Source organism: Ursus americanus, chromosome 6, assembly GCF_024610735.1.
Source record: "Ursus americanus isolate L20-20 chromosome 6, mUrsAme1.1.p, whole genome shotgun sequence".
NCBI lineage: Eukaryota > Metazoa > Chordata > Mammalia > Carnivora > Ursidae > Ursus > Ursus americanus.
This window is the reverse complement of record NC_142132.1, coordinates 7,425,724-7,439,445: the sequence shown is the minus strand read 5'-3', so window position 1 is coordinate 7,439,445 and position 13,722 is coordinate 7,425,724. Positions and strand designations below refer to the sequence as shown.

Genomic DNA, 13,722 nt, shown 5'->3' with positions numbered 1-13,722 from the left:
GTTCTTGAAGACAGTTATTTTTTGATTCAAGAACTAAATAAAACAAATTTATTTTCATTGAAAAATAACCATGGCAGTGAATTTAATGATACCAATCTAACTCCTTTGATACAAAATGAGAGTTGAAAGCAGCCTGAAGCGGAATGCCTATTGAAATCAGTGCATGCGAATCTGCACAGCTTTGTAACCAAACGTCTAGCACCATTGAGGTAAGAAGCATGCCAGCTGGGATGGCATTGTGCACCACGAAGTGTGGGTTGTAAGCCTAAGTCCTGAACACAAACCCTGGTTTCCAAGTTGGCAGGTGCTGAAAACACAGCAAATGTCACGCTTGCAACTCACTGGATAGAAGAGTTCTGGGTAATGTAAGCTAAAAAGAACAGAGCAACAGTTAAAACTTATTTCAATTTGATATATATATTTTTTTATTTTTTTTTGGCAAGTTAATAGTAGCTATTGGTGTTATGTGCTACCAGAAAATACAAACATGAAAAAACAGACACTGACAAGTTTATGCATGGTAAATAAGCAGAAGTAAGTATAATGAAGGCTTTTCACAATCTACATTCAAAGTTACTGGTATATGTAAAACTTATCAAACCTATTGCACTATTTTAATAGTAACGCTGAAAAGCATAATTCATTCCTGACCTTTCCCTGATCTATTTATGATCTGAGCTGAAGTACTCTAATATCACTATTAACATGGTTAATCACCCACAACCTAGCTTGGCCTCAGTTATTCCACCAAATACAGAGCTAAAACCAAGTCACAACATTTTCATATTGTTACACATTAAGTTTTATCTAGAAAATATTTCAACAGCACACCCACACTAAATGTTTATGCTATCACCTTCAGATGAAAACCATTTCAATTTTTTTCTTATATATCCTTTAGTGGAATTCAGATTTAGTATTTATGATACAAGCCTAAAATTTAACTTAATTTTTCTCTCCTGTCAACTATCTACCATATAAGTCACTGCCTCAAGAAAAATCTATTTTTATCTCATCCCAAGTGATATGCTCAAAGCTACTGCCATCCTGCCTATCCCCATAAAAATGAAACAGTGAATTTCATTTTCACTAGGTAGAAAGAAACTGTGAAACTACATAGTTTGTGATTTCACAGAGTTTGAATACCCAATCTAAAGACTGAATCCTTTGGATTTAAAATACCAAGAAAAAAAAATCAGTCTCCAGCTCCAAAGGGTAGAACATCCCTGGGAGCAGTATGAAAAGAACATGTGCCCTACATACCAGATTCGCCTGTGAATTTCTTAACTCTCCTCAGCAGTTTGTCAACTTTCTATTTTAACCAAAAGCAAAGACATTTTGTTTTATTGTATCCATTACTGTTTCTGAGGGACTAGTCTTGCCTATTTTGTATGCACATACCCTGCACCTGACCTGAAACAGAAGAACTGATAGAAGTTAGCTTGCTATTTTAAATACTACTTTACAGCTTCTCTTAACTTTCACAAAGAAATAAAACAACAACAAAAAATCTTGATCAAAACCAGGTTACTTAACCATTGTACTATTAAACTACCTAACCTTAGTAAACTATCCTAGGGACATACATCATTATCATACTGACCTCATCCCTATAGAGCTTTTTAAAAATAGTTCAGACTTAAGCTCTCTGAGGTTGACCAGAGAAAGTGACACCGCTCTGGCCAGAATTTCTCCAGTCACACTAAGCAGCCCAGGCACTGAGATAGTTACTTAACCAACAATAAAAAGGTTAAATAAACAAACAAATCTGAAACCCAGTGTTTTCTAGACTAGTACAAACAACGGATTCACTGTACATTACATACGATACTGTCAGTTCCAGTATAAACTAAGGGATAAAGTATTACCCAACATCAAACTTTGAAATGTCACTGTGAATGGCACCATTTACTCAACTTAAAACAAGGAAAATAAATATGATTCAATGATCAAAGAAATAAAATCCAGATGATGCAAGGTGGAAATCAATGATAAGACCTTAGCCCACTGCTTCCTAAATGCCCAGGAAGACCCAAATCCAACTCGGTTTTCATTAAACCTGATGCATGGTTAGTTGAGGGCCCTGCTCGCAGTTCCCTTGTTTCACGTCACTGGAAATAAAGCCTTAGCATGCAGACCTAATGAAGGAAGGTGCACCATGCCCTTGACCAATTCCAATGCATCCACATGAACATTTTCCCCACCCTTCATGACTAAATTTCCCCCTACATTTACTACTAAATAATTACCACTTAAACAGACAATAATCTTAAATCTGAGTATTCTTAAGGAGTCTGCTGAAACACATCATAAAGAACACTTGGTGAAAATCTGGCATTCTATCTGGTCCGCATTTCTTAGCTAAATAAAAAGGTGCTTCAGCACCAGCCCTATCTATAGACTCAAGAAGGAGCTACACAGTAGGATTTTTTAAGAGGTTCTGAAAGGCCCACCTGTTGCAAATGTTCACTCTTACTCACTTATCTACCACTCCTCCTCACTTCCCTCATCTAAACACTCTTAGAATACAGTCGAACTGAAAACATTAACTCAGTGGCACTGAGGGGTAAAATCTCAAACAAGTCAATACATTAGCTGCAATGGGAAGAAGGGTTCTTGGAGAAAGGACTAGTTACTGGTGTGTGCTAGGAATCATGCTAAGCTGCTTCATACTGATTCTTCTCATTTAATATTCCTGACTCTGTTATATAAGGTTTCCACAACTGCTTCTCTCTCCACTACACCAAACTGCTTCAGAGAAATGTGAAGGAAAACCACGTTTAAGTATGTATTACTATCCATTAGGCACTTTCCCAGCACCTTTAACATACTTCAGCATCCCTGAGGGGGATAAGCAGGTATAGGACACAAAGACAGTAACCACAAAGAGAGGTTACAAGGCCTGAGAAGGGCAGACCCATGTACTATCTACTCGAGCACGGGTCTCTGTGTAGCATGAGAAGGTAGACGTCTCAGGACCCTGGGACTTTATGGTTCTAAATTAGGTCATCTGTGAGTATGATTCCTTTGTGTTTGCTTAGGCCCAATCTTGACCTCAATCTTGCTGTATGTAAAACTGAAGGAGACTAAACAATCAGATGTTAATTTCTGAGATTCTTAGATAAAACATAACTATGGTCAAACAAATACAAACTGAATTATCAAAAATACATATGAGAGACAATCGATACCAAAATCTAAAGTTTACCAATGAATGCACAAAGATGTTTTAGATGGAAAAATACACGACTTTTTGCTCCAAGTGTTTTATTATATGTACATCTATTTCTCCTATACATAAACACCTTGGCTTAACGGAAAGATAAAATGACCTAACAACTGATATTTAGCTAATGGGAGCATTGAAACTTCTCATATATAGTGGAAACCTATTTCATAAGCCCTTCTCTAAATCTTAGGTCAATTTCAGTAGGTATAATGGACTGAATGTTTGTGTCCTCCCTCAAATTCACATGTTGAAGCCCTACCCCCCAGTGTGATGGTATTTGGAAGTGGGGCCTCTGGGAGGAATCAGGGTTAGATGAAGTCATATGGGTGGAGCTCTCCTGATGGAATTAGCGCCCTTCTAGGAAGAGACACAGGAGAGCCTGCTCCCATACTCACTCTCTCCCTTGTAAGCATACACAAGGAGGCTGTGAGAACATACAGGGGGATGGTAGCCGCCTGCAAGCCAAGAGCAGAGGCCTCAGAATGAAGCCTACCTTGTTTGCACCTTGACCTTGGACTTCCCAGTCTCCAGCCTGTGAAAAGTAAATTTCTATTGTTTAAGCCACCCAGTCAATGGCAGCCCAAGCTGACTAGCACAGGGGTAGAGAAGAACTTTAAGTATCACCTACTGAACGCCCTCATTTTACAGAGAGGAAAACTGAAGCCCAGAAAAGGAAAGCGACCTGCCTATATTCTAATCATTTTTTTCCTCCCAAATTTAGTATTTTTTTTAAAAATCATTTCTCTTTGATATTCACTCTATTACTTAACAGATTTTAAACACTAGGTTACTACAAAATGAAAGAAACGAAAATAAATTTCAAGTTCAGAAAATAATCTGATACTACATGTGTCTCAAATTAAATCATTAATCAAATGGACTTAATAACAAAATGATCCCTCTTACTTCTGACTATCTAACATCTTTATCATACAGAGATTCCAAGAGGAAAGCTCAGAGCACTAAAGCAACAAACCTCTGGAAAAAACGGGCTTATTTCATAGAGGCGTGCAATATGTGGATTTCCGCCCAGAGCTTAATCTGGTTAATTACTTTTTAATTAAATAATAACCACAACGATCAGCACTTGCAACTACAAAGCCATATGGAATTCAGTCCTATCTCTTGAACAAACTATATTATCAATTTTTTGACCCAGCTGGTTTTCTTCAGGAAATCAGAGCCTTCCTTCTGTATCTGTGAGGGTTTCCCACAAGGAATAAACAGCTCTGACTTGTGTGCCTTGCTTATGATTGCTTCTCAAAAATCAACAAATATTATCCTCATTCAGAACAACAGCATAAAAGCAGTTAAGCTGAATCACAAATGGGCCTCCGAGGTTACATTTATAAATAAGACAACATGCAGTTTTTCATTCACAATTTCAGGCCTGTCTTCCAAAACCTGCACACGGCTCTTTAATTCAGCCCAGTATGTTTTATTAAATGCCATATTATGCTTTTCCCCATTCAGACTCCAACTAGGCTTCTTGTTGAGGACATGCAAGGAAAACGTAATTATTGCTGCTTCAGTGCATCTAAATTTATTTCATTACCAGAATCAACCGAGTAGGGGCTAGATGCTGTCACAGAAAGGCAGACGGATATGGAATGTAAACTGCTCCTTCCTCCCCTCCTCCCCCGCCCACCCCACCCCTCAAAGTTCCATGGTTGGAAAGCATCCTAATTTTTTTTTTTAGCCAGGATGTACTAAAATTAGATGGGAACAAAGGACTGACATTTTCATACTAGAGGAGGGGTGAGGAGAAAACGTGCGCTGGCAGCGCCCACTCTCTTCTCCATTTAGCTCCCTCCCCCCGGCTCTGCCCATCTTTGACAAGCAGCATGGAGGGCCAGAGCAGGAGAGCTGTGACCATCCCAAAGGCACTTCTATTCTGCCAGAGTCACACATAATAATAAACTGCTTCATCTTAAGTATGTTAATGAAGAGTGAGAAGTACAGTTGCGTCCCCTTATTCAACAGGACTGTTTTCATATTTCTTTTTAAGTTCCTCACATAATATCCAGGATATGCTAATCCTGGTTCATGTGTAAATTTTTAGGTATTTGGGGAAAACAAATGTGTTAGATTGGCTTTTCTTAAAAAGCTTCTGGAGAGCATGCACAATAAAGATCACTCACGAACTTACTTATTTTCTGATGCAGTAATAACAATACATATTTTAAGATAGAACATAAAAGAATTTATCATTTCTTCAGAATGCGCCACTTAAAAATGAAAAAAGTACATTTTGGTTTTTTCCTATCTTCCTCTACAAACTGGGCAAGTAATCTGCAAACACTCTAAGGCACAATTGATCTCTTGGTTGTAAGTCTTGCTTACAATGGTATCAGCATGACAAAAGTACATTCTGCCAGCCTCTACATCCAGTTTTTGAAGTTCTACTCCATAAAAGCAGGATATTGATACATTCATGTCTTGCGAATTATTCCTATCTTTTTAATTTGGTTTCCCTGGGCCTAAACTACAGGTCTACACAGTGACAGCTCAAAATTCAGTTAGAGAAGCCCTTTTAATGATTAGTCTAATGCACTGAGTTGTAAAGATTTTTAAAACTCAGTAAGTACCGACTCAAGCTCTCTTTTTTCCTGGTTACTGGAGCCCATCTTGACATCTAAGCTGGAAATGAATGATCTTTCAACAACACTCCAGGGATTTTGCTAAGGTCATATTCAATCATTCATTAGGCTTCTTACCCCTCGCTTTTCAGAGTTCTATTGTAGAGCTGGTTTTATTCAGCATTTATGTAGCCTGTGGGCTTGGGTATTTGTCTGCTTAATGTTGAGTTTCATTTCTATGCCCCTAACATAGGAATCCATCAATTGACCAAAGAATTTCAAACTATTCTTTTACTTTTCTAACAAATTGCATGGTGTGTATGAAGAATAAATTAGCATTAATTTTCTTCCATTAACTGTTAATAAAACATGCTCATGTGCTCCCCCTTCATCTAAGGACATCTCTGTTTCCTGCCTAACTGAGAAATGACAAGGGTTTCCTAATTTTTTCCCACTCAGCAATTGTCCTTCAACCTACCATGCTCCTGGTCTCCCACAATCAAGCTCTAGGTCATGGGCAGCCTCCTTCCAGTGAAGTGTACTAGACAAGACTCCTTTCAGAGCCCATCAACACACCCCCCCACACACAATTAGCTAAAGAGGTTACTACTGTGGAACACAAGACACTTGGTCTCTTGCTTTCAAAGCAGAAAGCTGTCTCTGGAGCACGTACACTCTAGTTCACAGTGCCAACAACAGGAAATCAAACCCAGGCCTCCCCACAGCAGCAGAATGCTGGCCTGGAGAGCAACTGAGTTTTCACATTTGTATATATTTTCTTTATGGACTACCAGACACATACACGCACGCATAAATACATAAAATAAAATTATTTAAGAAAATATAAATCACAGTCTACTGACATAAGCAGGGATACTCTATTTCTTTGCACATCGATTTAGGGAAAATTATTTCAAAGGTTCGAAGCTAACATAGGTTCCTTAAAAATTAAGCTGTCTACTATACTCCGGATGAACATGAATTAGGGTCAACATATAGTACTATATAACAGTATCATAGAAAATTAAATATAATCATAGTGAACAGAAATACATTATTCACTCAAAGACTAAAAGTCTTTTGTATATGTTTACCTCCCTTCTTCCCCCAAATAACAGAAAACTGCATGCATGTCACAGACGAAGAAGAAAGGCAAACTTGCTGCTACTACAATGGAGGGAAAATCGACTCAAGGACAGTTTGTACTTATTTTAAAATGGCTTCAGTCAAGCTGCCAAGAGTAGTGTCAGGTTTGATTCTCATATGCATAAATGCCAGTCCCAAAAAGCAACTCTAACTTGTGCACCTGGCTTAAAACAAAATGTTCTGAAAACTTTGTTTGTTAATTGGTGTAACCCACCCATTCAGCCTCAAATCCCTCCGGACCGGCCTTCGCGCTTCCTCCACACAGCAGCGCCCCGCTCTCAGCAATAACGTCGTAATAAGAAGCAACAATGGAATGGCGTGCAGGCTCTGGAGAGAAACTTCGTTTGCATTTCAAACAAGTTTCCTCAAAATAAGAGTGTCTTTTGGTGAAATAAAATTACAATTCCAACTTCTTATGCAGAGAAACCAGCACTCACTACATAACTCACTGCTCCTTTTTATAACCGTATAATTTCTTCCAGTTACCCACACAGTCTTGTACTTTAACGAAACTCTGTTTAATAGTCACATATTTACGACTTGCTTCAGTAACTTGGGGCCATTTACTAGCCTGGTTTTTAAAGTGTGGTATTATTTGAAAATACTAATTTACTGTTCGCATTTTGGCACCTTCCATTTGTTCTAATTTCAACCTCTGTGAGGCCAGCTTCCAGCAGGATTAACTGATAAGGAGAGATGACGAATCCCTTCTCCTAACCTCGGCAACAGCTCCATGATTCCCCCAAATCCTTCATCTTTGCAGACGGAACATACATACCCCTCCACGAGGGTGACTTGAAGAGCTTTTCAACAAAGGCCCGCTCCAAGCTATCAGTGAATCAAACCCAATGCCTCAGGCTGGTGACACGGAAAGCCCATTTTGTTAGAGTGGTGCTTTAAAACAGCAATACGAAACAACTCAAAACTCTGAAAAAAGTGCTTCCACACTACTATCATATTTGACATCAAGGAACAGCAATATGAAAAAACAACAAAGACCAGATCTCAATAAATTATTATAAACTATTTTTCTGTGGTTTGAGATCCCTCGCCTAGTTTGTAAAATCAAAACAATTTTTCTATAAGTTTAAATCACATATATTTTGAAGTAACTTCTCAACTCTTTACATATTAAAAACTAAAGCTTTTCAAACAATGTTATTTGTGTTGAAAGCTTATGTAAATGTCTTTGGTTATCTTGGGCAAGGCAGGTAGTAATCTTAATGGTTGATTAATGTTGATTTAAATCAAACCCCTCTTTTCCGCCCACCCTCCCACTCAGAGACAAAAAGAAAAGAAAAAAAACCTGTAATACTAGGTTAACATTTGCCAAACAAAAACACAACAGACCCGAAAAGCTGAAAATCGTCAAAAATTGTATCACTTTAAAATTTGTATTTTTGTATTTGTGGCTCCAATACGAAAATATTAGCCCAAATACAAAAATGGCATTATATATTAACATATCTCTTCAAAAACATTAATAAATATGGGGCACCTGGGTGACTCAGTCGTTAAGCGTCTGCCTTCGGCTCAGGTCATGATCCCAGGGCCTGGGATCGAGCCCCGCTTCAGGCTCCCTGCTTGGAGGGGAGCCTGCTTCTCTCTCTCTCCCTCTGCCTGCTGCTCCCTCTACTTGTGCTCGCTCGCTCTCTGTCAAATAAATAAAATCTTTAAAAAAAAAAATAATAAACTGTTTCTCTTGCTAATTAGCCCTAACTAAAACATCTTTGACCCCATGTCCCTGAAGGCTTATATATGCGTAGAGCTTACACCACCCTTTCACAAAAGAGTGACACTATTCAGTTCTTGACTAGGCAAGTCTGTCAAGACAAAAGGGAGATGGAGAAAAGTAGCGAAGGATGACTCACTAACTCACAGTCCACAGACTAACGCTGTCACTAACAAGGAGCTGTAGAGCTCTTGAAAATTCAACTACCCAATTTCTCTGACGGTATTTTCTCCGGAGCAGTCCTGGTTCCCCTACTGAACTGTAAGTACCAATAAGGCAGAGACTTGGTACCTGGGAAGCAGAATATGCCAGGGCAAAAGAGACAAAGACTCCAGGTTCCATCCTGTACTAACCTTTTTTTTTTTTTTTTTTTTTAAGATTTTACTTTGGGGCGCCTGGGTAGCTCAGTTGGTTAAGCGTCTGCCTTCGGCTCGGGTCATAATCCCTGGGTCCTGGTATCAAGTCCTGCAACGGGTTCCTTGCTGAGCAAGGGGCCTGCTTCTCTCTCTACCTGCTGCTACCCCTGCTTGTGCTCTTTTCCTCTCTGACAAATAAATAAACAAAATCTTTTAATAAATAAATAAATAAATACATACATATCTTATTTTTAAGTAATCCCTCTATCCAATGTGGGGCTCAAACTCACAACACGGAGATCAAGTCACATGCTCTACCAACTGAGCCAGTCAGGTGCTGCAGTACTAGCCCTTTGATATGTAGCAACAGGAATAAGTTAATACATACCTTGAGAAGATATTTGGAGGATTCAGTGACTTAATACCATAATGTAACTTAACACACTGCTAGCAGATAACAGGATCGCTTAGTTGTCTTTCCTACTTCCTGTTTATCCTTCACAGTGTGTAAAAGGCCATCAGCAGCAAAATACAAGCTCAATAAATATTTCTTGATCAACTCATGCACTTATCTGATTTTGCTTAATTATATACATGAAAACTAGGGAATTTTTTTCAGTTATTAAATTTTTTTTTTTTAAATAACCACCATTCAACCCAAACCATTATGCTTACTGTGTTTCATAGACAGTCTAATAAAACACTAAGAAAGTTGGTATTTACTATTCTGGCCCGGAAGTAGTTTAGCCAAATCTTAATGAGCAGCTATATTCGATTCAACTTTACCAAAGCACAAAAACCAAGAATACACGCTTTCTGTAAATTCATTTACTGCTTTAAAGCTTTTGATTCTTCAGCAGTTACAGGAAATTTTTTTTAATCAAAGAGAAAAATATTTACATTTCCAATACAAAAGAAAACTTGAAATGATTCTTGGTTGGTCTCTAAAACTCAACCACTCACACGTTCATATTCTTACCAACCCATGATATCCATTCAACATGTGCATCCTGTGTACTTACTAAGCATTTATTTGCACTTGCATTTTCTGTGTCAGGTTAACTCTGAGGTGGAGCTTCTTAACAAAGCTAACTGAATTTGTCCAGTGAAAGTCTCACGTTTTCTGGAAAACCAATGCTGTTACACTGTTTCCAGATCTGCCTCCAAAGCTGAACGTGGGTGTTGGCAGCTCTTCGAAAAGTTCAAATCCTGTCAGACAAGATTAAAATACTTTTAATAGGGACTGAATCCCGCAGTTAAAGGAAATTTGTAAGAACAATGTACTTGCAAACCTCTTATGAAACTATTAAGCTGTGACGGGATTTCACTTGGTAATTTTTCAGTTCTGTACATGCGCAGAGTGTGCATAGCCACTAACACTTCCAACTGAACAAGGTACACACGAGCCCAAAATCAAACTGCAGGAAAGAGGCTGTCCATGCAGCCATCTTTCCCCCACTTCCAGTCCAGAACCCCTTCCGCTCTGCATCCCCCTCCGCGTGCGGCACCACCTCGCTGGCAGGTAGCCGCTCTCACGTGCCGAGGTCTCACCAGGTACCAGGCACCGTTCTGAGTGCTGTGTATTAACTCGATGCACATCACACATATAAAAGCACTTAATATAGAATGGTCAAACGATGTGGACATAAAAATGAACTTGTAGAAGATGAAAAAGTTCTGGAGATGGATGGTCGTCGCGGCTGAACAACAATGGGAACGTACTTAATGGCACGGAACCGGAGCTTTAGAATGCTTAAATGGTAAATCTTACCTTAGATACATTTTACCACAAAAAAAAGAACTTGTAACCAAAGATCAAGACCCAGACTGAACTAATGAAGGATCTGGGAAGAAAAGGAAGTAGTAACTTTCAAACTAGCAGAGTGGGATTTAAAAATTAATGGGGACTCAAGAGCCCTGGGTTCAAGTTCCAGCTCTACCACTTACTAGGTGCAAGATATGCTGCCAGCACCCTCAATTTCTATGCAAGGAGGTTACACATACCAACGCCCCCACCTACCTCACAGTGATTTTGTAAAGATCAAAATAAGATAACATGGCGTTTTCCTGAATTATAAAATAAAATGGAAAGTTAACATTTTATTATTTTGTTTTTAAAAACTAAGACAAGCAAGGCTGGGAAGTTAACCATGGTTTTCCCTCAGCGATGGGACTATTAGTTTGGAGGGTAGATTTTTTTCCTGGAAGGTGGCTGTGTCTGCATTCTCTAAGCTTCCAGGCCTTGAGCTTCAGCTGAAATAACTCTTAGAAAAGGAAAAAATATAAAAGGATATATATTACTGTATCAACTGGTCTTTTATACTTTGTTTCATTGTACATTCTAATTCATATTCTTAATCAAACTTCCCCAAATCTTAACAAATAGCTATATATTAAAATGCTCATTAAAACTGAGCATAAGAAAACTTTTCCAAAGACGGACAGGGCTTTTAAATAACATGATATATTTTAATGCCGGAAAATGGAGCCACTGTGGTGGGTACATGGGTACAAACCCTGTCTGTTTTCTGAAATTTTTATACAGGCTTAAAACACTTCATAATAAAAATGTTCAAGAGAAAATGGAGCTGTCTGTGTGAATTTTCCAGGACTGATCTTTTAACTCCTTGAACTAACCCTACAGAATTTAAGTGCTTATATTTTAACAAATAATACACCAAAATTTAAAAAGTGGTTGTAGGGGCGCCTGGGTAGCGCAGTCGTTAAAGCGTCTGCCTTCGGCTCAGGGCGTGATCCCGGCGTACCGGGATCGAGTCCCACATCGGGCTCCTCCTGGGAGCCTGCTACTTCCTCTCCCACTCCCCCTGCTGTGTTCCCTCTCTCGCTGGCTGTCTCTCTGTCACATAAATAAATAAAATCTTTAAAAAAAAAATAAATAAATAAATAAATAAATAAATAAAAAGTGGTTGTATTCCTATGATAAGTAAACAATTATTTTAGTTATTTTAACCTATATCCTTTGTGTTGGGGTTACTGACATCTTTCAATCTTTTTCATAACGAATCTGGATTATTTCTGTAGTAAAACAGGTTTCCTGGAGTTGTTTTTAACTCAGTAGTTTTAAGAAAGTCCAGTTCCTTGGACATCAAATTAGAACATCCCACTAGCGGGCAAATGATTCAAGTAATCCTCACCAGAACAAACGACAATGCGGAATGTTTATATTAACAGGGCTATAAAGGAAATAATGCAAAATTTATTTCAACAGTTTTATGTTTCAAATAAGGAAAGAAGCAAAGAACCTTAAAAGACCGGTGAAGCAAGCTTCACCCTACGCCAAAGGGGCCATGGAAGTCAATGGCGAAAAGCCACTGACAAGCCCCCAGCAGCGACGCATGTATTGTTAGTCTTCTATATCCAACTCCAAGCACCATATTCTCAGAGACACACGCCTAAAAAATGTCTTCAATTGTATGTATTTACTTAACATTTCCTGTTGTAACATTTTGCTTAAATTCCGAATTAAGCTCTAACACTGAACATAACTTAAAGTAGTTCTCAGACACAGACACAGTTTTAAGCACTCTTTACCAGGCTCAAGTCTGTTCCTCATTATCAAAGACAGACAAATATGTTTTTGTCTGGTGGTTCCAAGGGTAAAAGAGAACACCTGTATTTAAAAACCGGGAAAGAAATTTGCCCTACACAGTGTTAACTTCTAGCATTTATTAAAACTGTCAAGCTTCAGGAAGAAGGAAAGACTATGGATACAGGGCCTCAACAGTTCTAAAGGAAACAAATTTAACATGGAAGATAGTAAAATTAATGGCATGAAATACAAGACAATAAATCACATATAATTCTTGTTTTCCAGAGGCAATAGTAATGAAACCACAAGCTCACATTTCAAGCCTCAAATACTTCAAGTTTTACATTATATAACCTGCCGAAGTCACTGAATGCACACAAAAGGACATGTGTTAAGTTTCTCCCTCCTACTGCCTATTCCCTTATTACCAAAAAGAAAACCAACTCTAAGATAAAGCGCGTGCAATCTAGTTATAAATTAATTTCCCATCAGCTTGTGGCAACTAAAGGTTCAAAATTTAATAAAAATTTAGTACCATATCATTTATTAATACTCCCTCCTAAAAATTTCTCCCATTTCTTTAAAAGAACTTCATGCTAATCTAAAAAAGAGTCTGTGTAAAAAACAAGCATATACTAGTCCTGGATTCTCAAGGTGCTTTCCCAGAAATGCCTGTGCACCGCACGAACAAACTGGCAGGTAAAATAGTCTTGAAAATATGCAAGCAACAGTCTGCCAGGGAACTCAACATATTTGCGTATAGATTACAGATTCTCAGTTCTCACAAGATCCCCCCCATAGTAGACACAGCACTAATTATACTTTCCTAATGGGGCGAGAGAGGATTGTCCTGGCACCAAAACCTTGAAAAATGGTAGAGATTTCCTCAAGAATTAATAGGGAGTATTTCTACTACAAAGTCCCTACTTTTTGTTTCCGTGCAATGTTAAAAATAATTGTTCTATATACACTGAAAAGAAGATAAATCCTAAATACCTAAATGACCATTAGCAAGACACAGAAAGTATCTGAAGAATAAAACTCTCATGGAAGATTTTTAAAAATACTACTGCCATTTGCATATTACTGAATACTATTATTACTGATCACCAGTGTATCAGTACACTAAA

General features: G+C 38.2%; 1 protein-coding gene across 4 annotated transcripts in view; it reads right to left on the bottom strand.

Annotated features, from left to right (window-relative positions):
* EEF1AKMT2 (EEF1A lysine methyltransferase 2) overlaps nt 1-13,722 on the bottom strand; it is a 73,260-nt gene that overhangs the window by 38,837 nt on the left and 20,701 nt on the right. For 3 of the 4 annotated variants that reach the window (XM_045772629.2, XM_087862588.1, XM_045772630.2), the window contains one exon: nt 8,041-10,251. In XM_045772629.2, coding sequence (XP_045628585.1) covers nt 10,157-10,251 — 95 coding nt within the window. In that variant the 3' untranslated portion in view covers nt 8,041-10,156. Of the gene's footprint in view, nt 1-8,040; nt 10,252-13,722 lie in introns of those variants that run through there. The other variant, XR_015724699.1, reaches the window with a different exon arrangement.